General features: G+C 39.6%; 2 protein-coding genes and 1 pseudogene across 8 annotated transcripts in view; 1 reads left to right on the forward strand and 2 right to left on the reverse strand.

Annotated features, from left to right (window-relative positions):
* The window catches only part of GPR89A (G protein-coupled receptor 89A), a 55510-nt gene extending 38678 nt beyond the window's left edge, over nucleotides 1–16832 (forward strand). For both annotated transcript variants that reach the window (XM_050750545.1, XM_050750554.1), the window contains 4 exons: nucleotides 12254–12349; nucleotides 14513–14602; nucleotides 15994–16059; nucleotides 16203–16832. In XM_050750545.1, the coding sequence (XP_050606502.1) occupies nucleotides 12254–12349; nucleotides 14513–14602; nucleotides 15994–16059; nucleotides 16203–16409 (459 nt within the window). In that variant the 3' untranslated portion in view covers nucleotides 16410–16832. The remainder of the gene's footprint in view (nucleotides 1–12253; nucleotides 12350–14512; nucleotides 14603–15993; nucleotides 16060–16202) is intronic.
* LOC126931509 (neuroblastoma breakpoint family member 3-like) overlaps nucleotides 1–20426 on the reverse strand; it is an 833099-nt pseudogene that overhangs the window by 183750 nt on the left and 628923 nt on the right. The window lies entirely within an intron of this gene.
* The window catches only part of PDZK1 (PDZ domain containing 1), a 35363-nt gene continuing 32284 nt past the window's right edge, over nucleotides 17348–20426 (reverse strand). For all 5 annotated transcript variants that reach the window (XM_050750357.1, XM_050750358.1, XM_050750359.1 and 2 more), the window contains 3 exons: nucleotides 19983–20207; nucleotides 19054–19344; nucleotides 17348–17831 (listed from right to left, as the gene is read on the reverse strand). In XM_050750357.1, coding sequence (XP_050606314.1) covers nucleotides 17778–17831; nucleotides 19054–19344; nucleotides 19983–20207 — 570 coding nt within the window. In that variant the 3' untranslated portion in view covers nucleotides 17348–17777. The remainder of the gene's footprint in view (nucleotides 17832–19053; nucleotides 19345–19982; nucleotides 20208–20426) is intronic.

A 20426-nucleotide genomic window follows, 5' to 3' on the forward strand; every position in this document is an offset into this window, starting at 1 on the left:
TTACATAGAAAAGGGAGGTTGCATTTTTCTTCTGTCAGAAATTGTTAATAAGGCCTTATTTTATGAAATATCTAAATTGAGGCCAGGTGCAGTGGCTCATGCCTGTAATACCAGCACTTTGGGAGGCCAAGGCAGGTATATCACCTGAGGTCAGGAGTTCGAGAACAGCCTGACCAACATGGTGAAACCCCATCTCTACTAAAAATACAGAAATTAGCCAGGTGTGGTGGTGGACACTGTAACCCCAGCTACCCAGGAGGCTGAGGCAGGAGAATCACTTGAACCCTAGAGGTGGACGTTGCAGTGAGCTAAGATTACGCCACTGCACTCCAGCCTGGGGACAGAGTGAGACCCTATCTATCTATCTATCTATAGAGAGAGAGAGAGAGTGAACAATTCTTACTTTACATTCTCCTTTCTGTGTTACCCATGAGCACATGACTGTATATAACCTCAACTTCTACCTTCAGCTCAGAATTTACTTGTCCTTTTTAATAATGTGTATATCTAAAAAATTAAGTTCACAATAAATTCTAAAATGTATTTCCATAGATAAATTCATTTGCTGTACATATAGTTCTAATTATTTTGTGGTTTTCTCATAATATTTTTTATGTACAGTATTTGTGTTTACCTCTGACTTGGGTACTAATGGATTTCAATGTGATTACAGAAAAGGCTGATTTGACTTCCTAGTTTGATGACTTTCCTGCTGGGTTTGTATTTGTGCAAAGAGGAGTTTTGTCAGCTTGTTAGTTAATTTTTGATCAATGTAGATGAATGAGGATTTTCATTATATAAAGGATCTAGTGTTATAATAAATTGATGTCAGTACTACTCAGATGACATTTTAAAATCTGGATTCATTCAGTGGGAGAGAATGAATGAAGATAGTATGTTCAGTTAGCAAAGCTACTAAAAGGTATTTTCGTAAGATGCAGACTTTAGGGAAGCATGTCTTTTTTTGTTTTTTTATTTCGTTTTGTTTTGTTTTTAGATGAAGTCTCAGTCTGTCACCCAAGCTGTAATGCAGTAGTGTGATCTTGGCTCACTGCAACCTCCGCCTCCTGGGCTCAAGCAATTCTCCTGCCTCAGCCTCCCAAGTAGCTGTAATTACAAGCACGCACCAACATGCCCGGCTAACTTTTTTGTATTTCAGTAGACACAGGGTTTCACCATGTTGCCCAAGGTGGTTTCTAACTCCTGAGCTAGGCAATCTGCCCACCTCAGCCTCCCAAAGTGCTGGGACTACAGGTGTGAGCCATCGCACCTGGCCTAGGGAAGCATGTCTTTTTTTGGGGGGCGGGGGCGGAGATGGAGTCTCGCTCTGTTGCCTAGGCTGGAGTGCAGTGGCACGATCTCGGCTTGCTACAACCCCTCCGCCTTCTGGATTCAAGTGATTCCCCTGCCTTAGCCTCCCATATCGGGGAACCAGCCCAATTTTTCAACGTAGGTTCTTTTCTATTTTCCCTAAGTGTCAGCTGGTCTGAGAAATAAAGGGAAAGAATACAAAAGAGAGAAATTTTAAAGCTGGGTGTCCGGGTGAGACATCACATGTCAGCAGGTTCTGTGATGCCCGCTGAGCCGCAAAACCAGCAAGTTTTTATTAGTGATTTTTAAAGGGGTGGGAGTGTACAAATAGGGTGTGGGTCACAGAAATCACATGCTTCACAATGCAGTAAAATATCACAAGGCAAATGGGGGCAGGGCGAGATCACAGGACTGGGGTGAAATTAAAATTGCTAATGAAGTTTCATGTCCCACTGGACACGCGTTGTCACTGATAACATCTTATCAGGACACAGGGTTTGAAAGCCAACAACCAGTCTTGACTAAAATTTACTAAGCAGGAATTTCCTCATCCTAATAGGCCTGGGATCCCTGTGGGAGACCGGGGCTTATTTCATCCCTTATCTGCAACTGTGTAAGACAGACACTCTCAGAGCGGCCATTTTAGAGGCCTACCCCTGGGAATGCATTCTCTTTCTCAGGGCTATTCCTTGCTGAGAAAAAGAATTCAGCAGTATTTCTCCTTTTCACTTTTGTAAGAAGAGAAATATGGCTCTATTCCGCCCAGCTCTCAGGCAGTCAGACGTACCAGTTATCTCTCTTGTTCCCTGAACATCGCTGTTACCTGTTCTTTTTTTAAGGTGCCCGGATTTCATATTGTTTAAACACACATGCTTTATGAACAATTTATGCAGTTAACGCAATCATCACAGGGTCCTGAGGTGACATACATCCTCAACTTACAAAGATGACAGGATTAAGAGATTAAAGACAGGCATAGGAAATCACAAGAGTATTGATTGGGGAAGTGATAAATGTCCATGAAATCTTCACAATTTATGTTCTTCTGCCATGGCTTCAGTGGGTCCCTCCGTTCAGGGTCCCTGACTTCCACAACTCTCCCAAGTAGCTGGGACTACAGGTGCGCACCACAACGCCCGGCTAATTTTTTGTATGTTTAGTAGAGATGGGATTTCACCATCTTGGCCAGGATGGTCTCCATCTCCTGACCTTGTGATCCATCTGTCTCAGCCTCCCAAAGTGCCACTGCGCCCAGCCAGCATGTCATTTTTTAACAGGTTATTGGGGTATAACTGATACATAAACCAAACATATATTTATGTACAACTGGGTACATTTTGACATACATATATACCTATGCAACAACCATCATCACAGTCAAAACAGAGAACACATCCATCCATCACTGCCATAAGATTCCTGGTGTCCCTTCATAATGCCTCTCTCCCACACCTCTAGTCCCCAGACTGCCAATCTGCTTTGTCTCATTATATATTATTTTATATTTTCTAGAATGTTATGTAAGTAGAATCCTACAGTATGTATCCTTTTTCTGTCTGGCTTATTTTACTCAGCATGATTATTTTAAATTTTATCCATCTTATGATGTGTATTAGTAGTTTATTCCTTTGTATTGCTGAGTAGTGTTTCCATGGTTTGGATGTGCCACAATTTTGTTTGTCCATTCATCCGATGATGAATATTTAGTTGTTTCCATTTTGGAGATATTACAGATAAAGTTGCTGTGAACGTTTGTGTACAATTTTGTATATAGACGTGTGCTGTCTTTCTCTTGAGTAGGCACTTAGGAGTGGAACGTCTGGATCATATGGCAGATGTAATGTTTAACTTTTAAAGAAACAGGCAACTCTTTTCCAAAAACATTGTATCATTTACATTTCTACCTGCACTGTGTATGAGTTTCAGTTGTTCCACATCCTCACCAACACTCTGTATGGCCAGTCTTACTAATTTTAGACATTCTGATAGATATGAAGTGATATTGCATTGTGGTTTTAATTTATATTTTCTTAGTGTCTAATGATATTGAGCATCTTTTCATGTGCTTATTTTCCACCGATTTTTTTTTTTTTTTTTTGGTGAATTATCTGTTCAAAAATTTTGCCAATTTTTTTTTAAATTTTAAGTTCTGAGGTACATGTGCAGGATGTGCAAGTTTGTTACATAGGTAAGTATGTGCCATGGTGATTTGCTGCACCTATCAACCCATCACCTAGGTATTAAGCCCAGCATCCATTAGCTATTTTCCCTGATGCTCTCTCTCCTCCACCCTCCCTGTGTCTGTGTGTTCACATTGTTCAGCTCCCACTTATAAGTGAGAACATGTGGTATTTGGTTTTCTGTTCCTGCATTAGTTTGATGAGGATGATGGCTACTTATTACTGCCCCAATTTCAGAACTCGTTATGGGTCTACTCAGGTATTCAACTTTTTCCTGGTTCAGTCTTGGGAGGATGTATGTGTCCAAGAATTTATCCATTTCTTCTAGATTTTCTAGTTTATTTGCATAGAGGTGTTTATAGTATTCTCTGATGGTTATTTGTATTTCTGTGGGACATCAGGTGATGTCCCCTTTATCATTTTTTATTGTGTCTGTTTGATTCTTCTTTTCTTCTTTATTAGTCTAGTAGTGGTCTATTTTATTAATCTTTCCAAAAAGTGGCTCCTGGATTCGTAGATTTTTTTGAAGGGTTTTTCATATCTCTATCTCCTGCAGTTCCACTGTGACCTTGGTTATTTCTTATCTTCTGCTAGCTTTGGGGTTTGTTTGCTCTTGGTTCTCTAGTTCTTTTAGTTGTGATGTTAGAGTGTTGATTGGAGATCTTTCTAGCTTTTTGATGTGGGCGTTTAGTGCTATCCATTTCCCTCTTAACACTGCTTTAGCTGTGTCCTAGAGATTCTGGTATGTTGTCTCTTTGTTCTCATAGTGTCATATAACTTCTTGATTTCTGCCTTAATTTCATTATTTACCGAGGAGACATTCAGGAGCAGGTTGTTCAATTTTCATGTAGTTGTGTAGTTTTGAGTTAGTTTCTTAGTCTTGAGTTCTAATTTGATTGTCCTGTGGTCTGAGAGACTGTTTGATTTCAATTCTTTTGCATTTGCTGAGGAGTATTCTACTTTCAATTATGTGATCAATTTTAGAGTAAGTGCCATGTGGCACCAAGAAGAATGTACATTCTATTGTTTTTGGGTAGAGAGTTTTGTAGATATTTATCAGGTCCACTTGATCTAGAACTGAGTTCAAGTCCTAAATATATATACTTGTTAATTTTCTGTCTCAATGATCTAACATTGACAGTGGGGTGTTAAAGTCTCCCACTATTATTATGTGGGAGTATAAGTCTCTTTGTAGGTCTCTAAGAACTTGTTTTATAGATCTGGGTGCTCCTGTATTGGGTGTATGTATATTTAGGATAGTTAGCTCTTGTTGAATTGAACCCTTCAGCATTATGTAAAGCCCTTCTTTGTCTTTTTTGATCTTTGTTGGTTTAAAGTCTGTTTTGTCAGAAACTAGGATTGCAACCCCTGCTTTTTTTTTTTTTCTTTCCATTTGCTTGGTAAATTTTCCTCCATCCCTTTATTTTGATCCTGTGTGTGTCTTTGCATGTGAGATGGGTCTCCTGAATACAGTACACCAATGGGTCTTGACTCTATCCAATTTGCCATTCTGTGTCTTTTAATTGGGGCATTTAGCACATTTACATTTAAGGTTAATGTTGTTATGTGTGATTTGATCCTGTCATCATGATGCTAGCTGGTTATTTTGCAGACTTGTTATTGTAGTTGCTTCATAGTGTCATTGCTTTGTGTACTTCAGTGTGTTTTTGTAGTGGCTGGTAATAGTTTTTCCTTTCCATATTTAGCTCTTCCTTCAGGAGTTCTTGCAAGGTGGTGATGAGTTGCCTCAGCATTTGCTTGTCTGGAAAGGATTTTATTTCGCCTTCACTTATGAAGCTTAGTTTGGTGAGACAGGAAATTATGGGTTGGAAATTCTTTTCTTTAAGAATGTTGAATATTGGCTTCCAGTTGCTTCTGGCTTGTAGGGTTTCCACTGAGAAGGCCACTGTTAGTCTGATGGGCTTCCCTTTGTAGGTGACCTGTCCTTTCTCTCTGGCTGCCCTTAACATTTTTTCCTTCATTTTGACCTTGGAGAATCTGATGATTATGTGTCTTGGGGTTGATCTTCTCATGGAGTATTTTACTGAAGTTCTCTGGATTTCTGAATTTGAATGTTGGCCTGTCTTGCTAGGTTGGAGAAGTTCTGGCCTGTCTTGCTAGGTTGGGGAAGTTCTGGATGATATCCTGAAGTATGTTTTCCAACTTGAAATTTGGTTCTGTTCTCCCCATCTCTTCCAGATACCCTGATCAGCCATAGGTTCGGTATTTTTACATAATCCCATAGTTCTCAGAGGTTTTGTTCATTCCTTTTCACTCTTTTTTCTCTAACCTTGTCTGCCTGTCTTATTTCAGCAAGATAGTTGTCAAGCTCTGAGATTCTTTCCTCTGCTTGGTCTCTTCAGCTGTTAATACTTGTGGTTGCATTGTGAATTTCACATTGTGTTTTTCAGCTCCATCAGGTTGTTTATGTTCCTCTTTAAACTGGTTATTCTGGTTAACAGCTCCTATAATGTTTTATCATGGTTCTTGGCTTCTTTGCATTGGGTTAGAACATTACTCCTTTTGTTCAGCGAAGTTTGTTACTGCCTACCTTCTAAAGCCTACTTCTGTCAGTTCATCCATCTCAGCCTCAGCCTCAGCCCAGTTCTGTGCCCTTGCTGGAGAGGTGTTGTGATCATTTGGAGGAGAAGAGGCACTCTGGGGTTTTTGAGTTTTCACCATTTTTGTGTTGATTCTTTCTCGTCATCCTCAGTTTATCTACCTTTGATTTTTGAGGCTGCTGACCTTTGGATGGGGTTTGTGTGGGGTCTTTTTTTGTTGATGATGTTGTTGTTGCTTTCTGTTTGTTTTTAACAGTCAGGCCTCTCTTCTGTAGGGCTGCTGCCATTTGTTGGGGGTCGAATCCATACTCTACTCACCTGGGTCCCTCTTGCATCTGGAGGTATCACCAGTGGAGGCTGCAGAACAGCAAAGATGGCAGCCTGCTCCTTCCTCTGGGAGGAAGCACTGACCTGATGCCAGCAGGAATGTTCCTGTATAAGGTGTCTGGTGACCCCTGATTACAGGGGTCTCACCTAGTAAGGAGGCATGGGCTCAGGGACCTGCTTAAGGAAGCACTCTGACTGCCCCTTGGCAGAGCAGGTGTGCTGCACTGAAGGGACTCCCCCTCCTCTGGACTGCCCAGACCCTTCAGAGGCAGCAGGCAGGAAAGACTAAGCCTTCTGAACCACGAAGACGTTAGCCACCCCTACCCCTGGGGGCTCCTTCCCAGAGAGATCAGTTCTGCCCATAAACCCCTACCTGGAGTTGCTGACATTTCTGCAGGGAGGCCCTGCCTAGTGAGGAGGAATGGATCCAAGTCCCACCTAAAGAAGCAGTCGGGCCACAGTCTGCCACAGCCACTGTGCTGTGCTGTGGGGAGTTCCTCCTGGTCCAAACCACATATTCTCCCCAGCACTGGCAGGGAAAAAAGGGCAGACTGGACCCACAGTGATGGCGGCCATCCCAGGAACTTGGTCATCTTAGGCAATCTCCAGTCTCCTGCTGTTGGCTGCAACCTCAGTGGCCACTGAGCATCTGGGCAGCTCTGTGCTTGGGATCCAAGGCCCTGTTGGTGTGGGCTCACGAGGGGATCTCCTGATCCACAGGTTGCACAGATCTGTGGAAGAAGAATGGTTTCCTAGGCAGGGTGCCACAATCCCTCACTGCCTTCCTTGGTTGGGGGTGGGAACTCCCCTTGCCCTGTGTGGCTCCCAGGTGGGGCTGTTGCACTACCCTGCTTTTCCTCACTGTCCGTGGGTCGTGCCCACTGCCTAGTCAGTCCCAATGGGAGAACCTGGTTACCTCAGCCTGAAAGTGCAGCATTCACTTGCTGTTTTCATTCTTGATAGTAGCGGCCAACAGCAGCTCCTTCTAGTTGGCCATCTTGGCCCCTCCTGCGACCTTGCCAGTGTTTTAATTAAGTTGTTCCTTTCCTCTGTTCTTCCTTCCTTCCTTCTTATCCTTTTTCTCCTGCTGCTCCTCCAGTCTTATAAAACCTTCAGTACAAAGTTGAATAGAAGTGGTAGGAATAGTCATCCTACCCTTATTCCTGATCTTAGGGAGATAGCATCCAGTCTCACCATTCATTATGATGTTAGGTGTTCCCTAGATGCCCTTTATCAGGTTGAGGAAGTTCCATTCTAATCATAGTTTATTGAGTATTGTTAGTCATGAAAAGGTGTTGGATTTTGTTAAATGCTTTTTCTGCATCTATTGAGATGATCAAGGTTTTTCTTTTTTAGTCTGCTGTAGTTATTTACTTAATTTTTTAATATTAAACCAATCTTGCATTCCTAGAATAAACCTCACTTAGTCATGGTAAATTATCATTTTTCTATTTTGTTAGATTCAATTTGCTAAAATTATGTTAAGAATATTTGCATTGTCTGAGCATGTTGGCTCACACCTGTATTTCCAGTACTTTGGGAGGCTGAAGCAGGCGAACTGCTTGAGGTCAGGAATTCAAGACCAGCCTGGGCAACATAGCAAGACCTCATCTCAGCAAAACAATAAAAATTAACTGAATGTGGTGGCTTGCCTGTGTCCCCAGCTACTCAGGAGGCTATGGTGGAAGGATCGCTTGAGCCCAGAAGTCCAAGGCTGCAATGAGCAATTATCACACTACTGCACTCCAGCTTGAGTGACAGAGGGAGACTCTTGTCTCAAAAAAAAAAAAAAAATGCCTCCATATGTATGAGGATATTGGACTATAGTTTTCTTTTCTCATAATGTCTGTATTTGGTTTTGGTGTCAAAGTAATGCTTACTGACCTTAGAGAATGAGTTGAGAAGTACTGCCTCCTCTTTCAGTTAGTGGAAAAGTTTGTGTGGAGTTGTTATTTCTCCCCTAAATGTGTTGTAGAGTTTGTCAATAAAGCTGTCTGGGCCTGTAGTTTTCTTTGCAGGAAGATTTTTTTTTAACTACCAGTTCTTTTTTTTTTTTTAAGATACAGGGTTTATGCAGGTTATCTATTCTTGAGTGAGCTCTTGCAATTTGAGTCTTAAGGAATTTGTCTATTTTTATTGAAGTTGTTTATTGGCATGATATTGCTCATAATATTATCTTACTATCCTTTTAATATCTAGGACCTGTAGAGACTTCTTTTTTTCATATAACAGGTTTATTGAAATATAATTCTCATACAATACAATATACTCATTTAGTGTACAATGCAGTGGTTCTTAATATATTCATAGTTTTATAACCATTACCACAATTTTTGAACATTTTTATTAAGCCAAAAAGAAATTCCATACTCATTAGCAGTCATTCCCCATTTCCCTCCAATTCCCACTCCCCCAGCCCTTAGCAACCACTAATCTATTTTCTGTCTCTATAGATTTTCGTATTCTGAATGTTTCATATAAATGGAATCACATAATTTATATTGTTTTATGATTGACTTCTCTCATTTAGCATAATGGAGTTTGGGGGGCTTTTTAAATGTAATTTTTAAAAGTATATATATTTTTTTCATAGAGACGGGTCTCACTATATTGTCCAGGCTGGTCTTAAACTCCTGGGCTCAAGTGATCCTCTTGCCTCAGCCTCCCAGAGTGCTGAGCTTACAGGCATGAGCCACTGTACCCAGCCCCAGCATAATGTTTTTAAGGTACATCCATGTCATAGTGTCTTTCAGTACTTCATTCCTGGCCACGCACAGTGGCTGATGCCTGATGCCTGTAATCCCAACACTTTGGGAGGCCGAGGGAGGAGGATCACTTGAGCTCAGGAGTTTGAGACTATCCTGAGAAACAAAGGGAGACCCCATTCTTTACCCCTCCCTCCCCGACACACACACACAATTAATAGGGCATAAAGGCACAAGCTTATGGCCCCAGCTACTTGGCAGGCTGAGCGGGGAGGATTGCTTGAGCCTGGGAAGTTGAAGCTGCAGTGAGCCGTGATTGTGCCACCGCACACCAGCAGGCAACAGAGCAAGACTGTCTTTAAAAAAAAAAAAAAAAAAATTCATTATTTTCTATGGCTGAATAATGTGTTTCATTTTATAGATATACCACATTTTTTATCCATTTATTAGTTGATGTACATTAGGATTGTTTCCACTTTTGGGCCGTTATCAATAATGCTGATGTGAACATTTGTGTATAAGTTTTTTGTTTTTGTTTTGAGACAGAGTGTCACTCTGTTGCCCAGGCTGGAGTACAGTGGGGTGATCTCAGCTCACTTCAATCTCTGCCTCCTGGGTTCAAGCGATTCTCCTGCCTCAGCCCCCTGAGTAGCTGGGATTACAGGTGCATACCACGATGCCTGGCTGATTTTTCTATTTTTAGTAGAGTCAGAGTTTCACCATGTTGGCCAGGCTGGTCTCAACTCCTGACCTCAGGTGATCCACCAGCCTTGGCCTCCCAAAGTGGGATTACAGCCATGAACCACCATGCCCGACCTCATGTATAAGTTTTTATGTGATATATGTTTTAATTTCTCTTACGTGTATATCTAGGGGTAGAATTGCTGTGTCATATGCTAAGTATATGTTTAACCTTTTAATTTATTTATTTATTGAGACGGAGTCTCGCTCTGTCGCCCAGGCTGTAGTGCAGTGGCGTGATCTCAGCTCACTGCAACCTCTGCCTCTCAGGTTCAAGCAGTTCTCCGCTCAGCCTCCCAAGTAACTGAGATTACAGACACATGCAACTACGCCCGGCTAATTTTTTTGTATTTTTAATAGAGACAGGGTTTCACCATATTGGCCAGGCTGGTCTTGAACTCCTAACCTCGTGATCCGGCTGCCTCAGCTTCTCAAAGTGCTAGGATTACAAGCATGAGCCACTGCGACCGGCCTATGTTTAACCTTTTAAAGAACTACCAGACTTTCCCAAAATAGCAGCAACAGTTTACATTCCTGTCAGCAGGGGATGCATGTTCCTATTTCTCCACATCCTCACCAACTTGTTATTAACTTTTTTATTATAGCCATCCTCATGGGTGTGACAGTGCTGTCTCTCTTGTTCTTAATATTGGTAACTTGTGACTTCCCTCTTTTGTCTTTATCAGTCTAGTAGAAGTTTATTGATTTTATTGAACTTTTCAAAGAACCAACCGCTGGGTTAGTTTTCTCTCATTTTCTGCTATTTCATTGATTTCTGGTCTTTGTTATTTCCTTTCTTCTGCTTATTTTGAGTCTTTTTTTTCTAATTTCTCAAGATGGAAACTAAGATCATTGATTGGAGACCTTTGCTGATGTAGGGGTTTTAATGCTGTACATTTATTGCTATGTACTGCTGTACTAGATCTCACAAATTTTAATGAATCGTATTTCTCATTCAATTCAAAATGCTTTCTAATTTCCCTTTGATTTCTTCTCTGATTCATGGGTGATTTAGAAGTGTGTGATAAAATATTTGAGGATCTTCCAAATATTATTCTCTAATTGATTTCTAATTTAATTTCATGTGGTCTAAGAACATGTTTTGTATGATATGAATCTTTTAAATTATTGACCTGTTTTCTGTCCCAGATAGAATATGGTGATAAATGTCCTACATGTATGTGAGTAGAATATGTATTCTGCTCTTGTTGGCAGGAGTGTTCTATAAATGTCAATTACGTCAAATTGATTGATGGTATTTATTAGAGTTTCTGACTAATTTTATTAATTATTGAGAGAGGGGATCCACCTATTGTTGTGGATTTGTCCATTTTTTTATTTCTATCAGTTTTGCTTTATGTATTTTGAAGCTCTGTCATTAGGTATATAAACATTTAGAATCATTATGTACCCCTTATTGAAATGATCCTGTTATCATTCTGAAATGTCCCTTTTAATACCTGGCAGTATTTTTGCTATGAAGTCTACTTTGTCTGGCATTAATATAGACATTCTGGCTTTCTTTTAATGATTAGTGTTAGCATAATATATTTTTCCACCCTTTTACTTTTAACCTATTTGTATATTTATTAAAGTGGGCTTTTCGTAAGGAATATATAGTTGGGTCTTGCATTTTTATCCAATCTAACAATCTCTGCCATTTTGTTGACATGTTTAGACCAAAGATCAGCAATCTATAGCCCACAGGCCAAACCTAACCACTGCCTGCCTTTGGAAATAAAGTTTTATTGGAACACAGCCAAGTCCATTCATTTGTGTATTGTCTGTGGCTGCTGTCACACTCCAGTGGCAGAGTTTGCTCACCTATTATGCAGAGCATTTACATTTCATGTGATTATTGATGTGGTTGGATTTTTTTTTATGTGGTTGGATTTTAAACTACTGTGTTGCTATTTCTTTTCACTGGTCCCATCTGTTCTTTTCTCCCTTTTTCCTTTTCTTAAACTGCCATCTTGGGGATTAATTGGGTATTTTTCATTATTCCATTTGATATCGTTTGTTGACTTATTAGCTGTAACTCTTTTTTTATTATTATTTTAGTATTTGCTGTTAGAGCATTCAGAAAATAACCACAAGGAATGACCCTAGGATGTCTTGATTCTCTTAATCTGACTCAAGCTACCAGAATGTTACCTTTCTGGCTCCTGATAAATTAAGGCATACTGCCATAGCTTTATTTCCCTTGACTGTTTACAGAAAAGAAAGATGGAGTAAATAGGGACTTTTGTTTGCCTATATATGAGTATCCAAAATAGATTTCCTATATATGATTTGGATTAAGAGTAGAACTGCATTTTTAGGAGCATTGACCTGTAAGATATAGTGATTAATTCATTAGTTTGAGTCACTTTTTGAAACAGTAAGTGATTGTTAAGATGCTCCAATGTAAAAATCTGCATCTTTGCAGGCTACCATCAATATTGTTTTTGATCGAGTTGGGAAAACGGATCCTGTCACAAGAGGCATTGAGATCACTGTGAATTATCTGGGAATCCAATTTGATGTAAGTGTTATATCAGGATTCAAGATCCTGGTTTGTCATGTTTCTTTCTCTTTTATCTGCTATAACTTATCATTGTTAAGATTCTAATTTGTATGCTTTAGGTACTTGCTTCTGCTTTTGTTCTTCCCATTCACCTCTGTATATTTTGACGTATTCATATGGAAAATTTTTATATTTTGATATATTCACATGGAAAATTTGTAAAAGGCCAAGATTCTCTGTCTTAACATAAAGCCAGAAGTAATGACTGATACTTAATATTGTCATGGATGCTGATTATTTCTACAGCTGCTCCTCTGCTTCTCTATAGCCAGCTACCAGTTTACCATTTTCTCCCCACCAAAGTATTCAAATACTTCCCTCTGTGATTCTTGATGAGCTCTTCAAACGTACAACTCACCTTTGATGCCCCAGTGGAAAATTAACTACTAATTAGTGTTCCGTGTTAGAGCTGAAACGATTTCTGCTGTTAGAAATGATCTTTATCAATTAATGTGGACCTAGGGCTAAAGATGGTAACTGTCACTTCTGTACAAAGTTTTTTTTTAAATTGGCTTTTTACTGTTTCACAATACCACTGTCATAAATACACCCTTGTCGTAATTGAAGTTCAGTGTATTTATTCATAAACCAGAGCCAATGACTCAGGCTGAATAGCACTTTAATGGTAAGACCAATGTCATATAATAGTCCCAGTATAGGCCATTTAGCTGTGCTGTCAACCTAGCCACAGACTGCATGCTACCCCCAGCCATCCATCCCAGCCAGACATGCCCCTGATCTCAAAAGGACTTGGATAAAATGAAAATGCACCAGAGCAAACTGAGCCCCAATCCTTGAGAAACAGCTCAATGTACATGTTTCTTGATGCTAGATCAATTGTATATCCTCTTTGAGTGTGAAGGAGCATGGTATCTGTATCTTTTATTCAAGTAGTATATAAATTATATTAAGTATGCTTTACAGGCCAGGCACTACTGTGGCTCACATCTGTAGTCCCAGCACTTTGAGAGGCCGAGACAGATCACTTGAGTCCAGGAGTTCAAGACTAGCCTGGGCAACATGGTGAAACCCCATCTCTAGAAAAAATATAAAAATTGGTTGGATATGGTGGCATGCACCGGTAGTCCCAGCTACGCAGGAGGCTGAAGCAGGAGGATCACTTGAACCGGGGAGGCAGAAGTTGCAGTGAGCTGAGATAGTGCCACTGCACTCTATTCTGGGCAATAGAGTGAGACCCCTGTCTCAAAAAACAACAAAAAGTATGCTTTGCTATTGTTGCATTTGTGTTTTCTTAAGTGTTTTACTGGGCTGAGTTTTTAGCAATGCTTCTCCTTTTCTGTACTTTCTGAGGATACTTAGATGGTCATGTGTATATTCCATCTACAATTCATCTGTTTATGCCATATTTTGTAATTCTGAATAACAAATCTTTTAGATGTTAGTAATAGCAGCTCCCTTGCAGATACTTTTCAGAACTGAATCAAACACAGGGTCCCAAAACTCTTTCTCACTATGAAGCAATGCAGGAGGAGAAAAAGGTATCATGTGGTTCCAGTGAAATTCAGCTATTTCCTAGAATTTAGCTGAGAATGTCTATATATTCCTTTATTATAAAAAGAAAGATTCCTTGAAGTTTTAGTGGTTAGGGAACTATATAGACACTGAAAGTAATCAAGCTATTATTTACTTTCCTTTTAATTCCTGCTTTTCATTTATCACAGTAAAACTGTATCATTAGTTCTGTTTCTTCTGATTTATTAGTATTATTTTTATCACTCCTCGGTACTTGCTGCCAGGCATGGTGACTCATGCCTGTAATACCAACACTTTGGGAGGCTGATATGGGAGTATTGCTTGAGCCCAGGAGTTTGAGACCAGCCTGAACTACATAGCAAGACCCTGGCTCTAAAAAAAAAGTTTTTTTTAATTTTAAGGTTTAATTAAGTCTGCTAATTAAGATATCTACTGCAGTCTTTCTGTAGTTGTTTTATTTGCCACTTACTTGCTTTCCTCTCTCCCTTAAGAAAAAAAAATCAGGTAGGGTCTAATGAAGTTCCCTCTCACAGTCACGTAAATGATCAGGATATAGCTTTTACTTAGCCTTTACATCTCTCTGAACAGAGGTTTAGCAGCTGTTTTTTCTTCCTATCATGGTGGCAGGTGAAGTTTTGGTCCCAACACATTTCCTTCATTCTTGTTGGAATAATCATCGTTACATCCATCAGAGGACTGCTGATCACTCTTACCAAGGTGTGTTTTATCACAGTGTTAAAAAGTACTGCTTATCATTTGTTTAATTAAATGTGGTACCAGCTGGGTGTGGTGGCTCATGCCCGTAATTCCAACACTTTGGGAGGCTGAGGTGGGCGGATCATGAGGTCAAGAGATGGAGACCATCCTGGCCAACATGGTGAAACCCCATCTTTACTAAAAATACAACAAATTAGCTGGGTGTGGTGGCACATGCCTGTGGTCCCAGTTACTTGGGCGGCTGAGACAGGAGAATCACTTGAACTTGGGGGGTGGGGATTGCAGTGAGCCAAGATCACACCACTGCACTCCAGCCTGGTGACACAGCAAGACTCCGTCTCAAAAAAAAAAAGTGGTACCATGAGATAATTTTACCTAATTAAGAATTCTGCCTCCTGAGACTTTAAAACAGTCCCAAGGATTTAAAAGACATACAACCGAATTTTTAAAAAGTTAAACTACTACATAAATTGTTGGCAATATATTTACATCATATACCAATTATAGATAAGTACATTCACTAAAGGCAATAGAGAAAGATATGGTTCTGTTTTGTTCACTGGTATGTTATCAGTATCTAGAACAGAACCTAGCACATGGTAGGCAGGTATTCAGCAGATATTTGAGACTGGAAGAATAATTGTGAGAATCACTTGTAGAGAAGATATGGAAGTAGGGGGACAGAAGATAGCAAGTCCTCAATGTCATCAATAAGTTCTTGGAAACAGCGGCTTTAAGTAAAACTATATACCAAGTCCTCAAAAAAATGTTTCATTCAACATTTCATTATAATGCTGATGAGAAAAATGTAGTTTTGTTATACGTCATTTCACTTAAAATCTCAGTTTCCAAGATCCTATAAATGGCATTAAGTAAGGACCTACTGAATTCAACTATTTTCTGATCAATGTAGGAAGACTTCACGGAGGTGGAAAGTGAGTCCTCTCTGGTAGGAAAGGTAGAGATTTAAAATCCAGGAGCTTTTGAATGAAAGAAGAGGTTGGGACGGGAAGGGATCTGCAGGCATCTAGCAGAGTTTTAGACAGAGCACAGGAGCCTAGTAACAATTACAAACACTCTGAGTGGGCTGGAGTGATCTGACTTAATGTTTATAGTGATGTTAAGTCACATGTGTCACATAGTTTCTGAAGTGTGATAGCAATAGGAATCCTTTCATTTGTTATGTAAAGAACTTACCTCCGGGGGAAACTGTAACTTTTTCTGCAGTCTATTTTAAGTCTCTTCTTTATAGGCTTAATCATATGAATTGTTCTATACAGGATTGTGGCATCGAAGAGACACTTTCAGTCAAATGTTAACCATATTTCTTATTGTTCATGACACAGGAATCTAACAGTACTGCATAAATTTATCTCCCTCTTTCTTGACAGTTCTTTTATGCCATCTCTAGCAGTAAGTCCTCCAATGTCATTGTCCTGCTGTTAGCACAGATAATGGTAAGTTTATTGAGTTACCTTTATGTTTACAGCTGTGAAATATCAGAAATGTGCTTGATACTTTTAAGAATTTTAATAATTTCCTTTGTCCTGTTCCTCACTACATTCAGAGTCACTTCTGGATTAATTCATTTGACTTACAGGGCATGTACTTTGTCTCCTCTGTGCTGCTGATCCGAATGAGTATGCCTCTAGAATACCGCACCATCATCACTGAAGTCCTTGGAGAACTGCAGTTCAACTTCTATCACCGTTGGTTTGATGTGATCTTCCTGGTCAGCGCTCTCTCTAGCATACTTTTCCTCTATTTGGCTCACAAACAGGCACCAGAGAAGCATATGGCACCTTGAACTTAAGCCTACTACAGACTATTAGAGGCCAGTGGTTTCAAAATTTAGATCTAAGAGGGGGAAAAAATGGAACCAGGGCCTGACGTTTTATAAACAACAAAATGCTGTGGTAGCATTTTTCACCTCATAGCATACTGTTTCCCGGTTGGGTGATACTATGACCATGAGTAGCATCAGCCAGAACATGAGAGGGAGAAGTAACTCAAGACAGTACTCAGCAGAGAGCGTCCCGTGTGGATTTGAGGCTGGTGCAAAGGCGGAGAGGAGCCAAGAAACTAAAGGGAAAAAAATACACTGGAACTCTGGGGCAAGAGATATCTATGGTAGGTGGGCCAAACACATAGGATTTCCGTTTTAAGGTTCACGTGGAGAAGGTTATAGCTTTCCCTTGAGATTGACTCATTAAAATCAGAGATTGTAACACTTTGGCCTTAGGTTCCTTTCATCAAGCATAGCTTGGTGTTGTGCTTGTGTGATCTGACATGAGTTAGCATCCCACACCTCCTCATCTGAGCCTACCCCATTAAAATAACCAAGAAGTTATCTGTTCTTTTCCGGGAAAGGGGCAGTGTGCACCTGAAATAGATTCTACCAAAAGAGAGATTTCAGGTATGTCATTTTTTCTTTGATTTCCTGTCAACTTAGTATTATACCCTACTTTCAATTCAGTAGTGATGTTTCCTTTTTTTTTTTTTTTCTATCTGCCCCTCACACTGTGGGGTGAAACCATGAATAACTTAACTGGGGGAATGAGTCACTTGTGAAAGGGAAATGTTGAAAAATTTTTAGAACATTCAGACATGCAATTTAAGAAAATTCTGAATTTTATTACTAAGGTCTTATTTTGTACTTAATGTGTTTTGGGTTTCTAGAAGCAAATGAAGGTTAAAGCATAAAAAGTGAATCCAAAACAAAAGCTCTATCAAGTGTACTCAGAAGGCATTTGTTAATGGTATTTATTCTAGCAACTACAACATTGTTACAGAAGCACAATTTTAATAGGCTTATCTGCTAAGATGCTTTAATAAGCAGCTATCACCTATACAGAGTTATGAATCATCTTTGGTGCTCAAGGAACCTGTAGAAGTAAGAGACATCATCATACAGAGAAATGTAGTTAAGTTGAAGCTTGGAAGAGATCACATGAAAAAAATCTAGCTCTTGCCTTATCTCTTCCTAAGTTAAGCATAAATTAGCAGTCCGCAATAGCCACCCGTAAGACCAGTCACACATGGTGAATGGTTTCCAGTGGAGTTTTTCTTCTAAAGAGACAGTAAACTGGTCGCAACTCATTCCTTGAGAAACGATTCCTATTAAATACCCAGAAATAGCTATCAGATAAACAGCCAACGCTATTACTTGCTTTCATCACATCTCTGTATCTTCAGAATTGGAAGAAGAACGTGAGGCTGTACTGTGGGCCTGTGTAAAAGAAAACAAAGAATTTACAAATGGTAGAGTAATGAAAAAGGGATGATCTATTCTAGAGTTGCATGACTTAAGTCAGGGAGTAGAGTCACTCACTAGAATTTCTTACTTTCACAGCATGCAGTTGACAGCAATTGTCTAGAGCTCATAAATCAAGAAGTAAAAAGTTTATCAGTATTGTAATGGGAACCCCCAGAAGAGCCTGAATCAGATGATCTAGGTATGACTAGAAGTCAGGTGACCTGAATTCTACACTTGACCGTTTTCAACTTGCTGTTTGACACATTAACAAATTCCTTAATGTCTGTATATATTTCTTTTTTATAAGACTAGGATATTGACTTCCTAAAGAGAAATTATAGAATTTTTAAATGACAACTAAAATAGTGTTTATTAAGCATTCCAGAATACAAATCAGTGGGCATTGTGTGTGTTCATTAAACTGAGTTTATTAAAATGAGTATTCACCAATTAGCAGAATATAATGGAAAGAACAACAACATCAAATTAAACTTTTTTAGAGTCTTGGCTTTGCTATAAATTTCCTTTATGAATTTGGATAAGTCAGTTTACTTTTGGACCTCAAGTTCATCTATGAAAAATTGGGCAAAAATATGAAACTGAGACTTACCAAGAAGTTTAATCCAAATATATAGAGAATGCTTAATCTTTCCTAGTAATAAAACTGGAATACCTGTCAGTTATTTTAAACAATGTTGTCTATAAGCATCACCATTTACATGCTTACTATGAGCCAGCCACTATTCAAAGCACTTTAATATAGTTAATATAATCTTAGTTAACATAATCCTGATAACAATCCTACAAATTATCCCCGTTTTATGGGTGGGAAAACTGAGGAACAGAACAAATAAATCCATTTCCCCGCAGCTGACAAATGACAGAACCAGAATTCATACATAGATCATCCAATTCAGGCTCTTCTGGGGGTTCCCATTACAATACTGATAAACTTTGTACCTCTTGATTTATTAGCTCTAGACAACTGCTGTCAGCTGCATGCTGTGAAAGTAAGAAATTTGTTGTCCTTGTACTGCCACTTGTCCTCTACAACAACTTGATTTGTGAGTTATCTTTACATTGTCATTTTCTAGTTTTAAAAAAATCTGTGGCAAACAGACATTAAATATACTCATAGGGACTATACCCATACTCCAGTAAATTAGATCACGAAAAGAAATAGGCCCCCACTCACCCGTTCTTTTGCCATGTGCGAGTCATGCCCTGACTCCACCACTGTTCCTTCTTTAGAATCTGGAGGGGTGTCAAGTGGATCAGCCAGGGAGGAAACAATAGGGATTTTCTTAGCTTGGAAATAATCATAGGCCTTCTTTCCACAGACTAGAAGTGTGACATTCTTCCCACTGCTCTGGATTCTATCCACCACCTTCTCATAGGGTTCATCCAGCACATTCACCCCATTCACTTCAATGATGATATCTTCATCCTCTAGCCCAGCCAAGTCAGCAGGGCCGCCCTTCTGTACCTGTGAACAGAAGTTCTGAGTTATCAATTTCAAACACAGAGAAGGGGATGTCAGACTAGCTCTCCTTCAGACGACAGATGAGGAGTTCAAGAATTTATTCTTAATCATGTTATTATTTCTCCTTGAGGTATAGAGTTGAAAAAGGTGTTCTAATGCTTTTGTATTTATGAAGGATGTAACTTCCATATTCACATGATTAGTGGTATTATAACTAGTGATTCAGTGTCACATGTCTTCTGGGATGAAGGGGGATAAATAGGTCCCCCTTCTTCACTCCCAACTTGAAAGCTATAGGGAGTCTTATCAGTCCCTACAGGGTAAGGGGCATTATGCCAAATGCACAGAAGCAAACAAGTATGACTGCCAATCAGGGTTGATAGTGACTGTCAGCTAGAGTTCAGTCAACTCACACTGTTTGGAACAGATGTTTGGGAAGCAAAAAACACGTGAACTTATGATGTACTGGTAGCTAACCTAAAGGGTATGGGACCATGACAACATTTATCTGAACCCAGGTGAGACCCCTCAGTGTGTGCCTTCAATGGAACCTCTCTACTAAGCCGTCAATGGGCGGGAAAAGCTGAGACTATCCTAATTGTGGCTGTGTTTGTTGGGCTGCTGGAACCAGATTACCATACCTCTTTGATGAATGAGCCTGGCAGACCCCGAATCGAATTTAAGTGAAAGCCATAGCCATTTTCACCTTTAGCCAGCCTGCAGAGTTTAGGCTTATGATCTACTTCCTCTGTAGTATCTGGTGGACTTGAGACTTCCAGAGAAGCGAGAGTAGGAGCTGGAGCCTCCTTGACAGAGCCATTGGGCAGTTCTTGACTTTGATAGTAGAGAAATGGAGAAAAATGAGCCTTTTGAAAAATAAAGGGAAAAAACATTAACTTAGTTGTAACCATGAGTAAGTTATACTTTGTTAAATGTGCTAATTTTTATGGTATCATACATATTCCACTGTTCTTCCGGATATGTCTGATTGTAGGCTGTAAAATTTCTCTACTTACCCCAACCAGGAAAGGTATAAAAGAAGATTGCGCTTCGTTGTGGAGTAATATGTGTATACATGTACACAA

Source organism: Macaca thibetana, chromosome 1 (genome assembly GCF_024542745.1).
Source record: "Macaca thibetana thibetana isolate TM-01 chromosome 1, ASM2454274v1, whole genome shotgun sequence".
NCBI lineage: Eukaryota > Metazoa > Chordata > Mammalia > Primates > Cercopithecidae > Macaca > Macaca thibetana.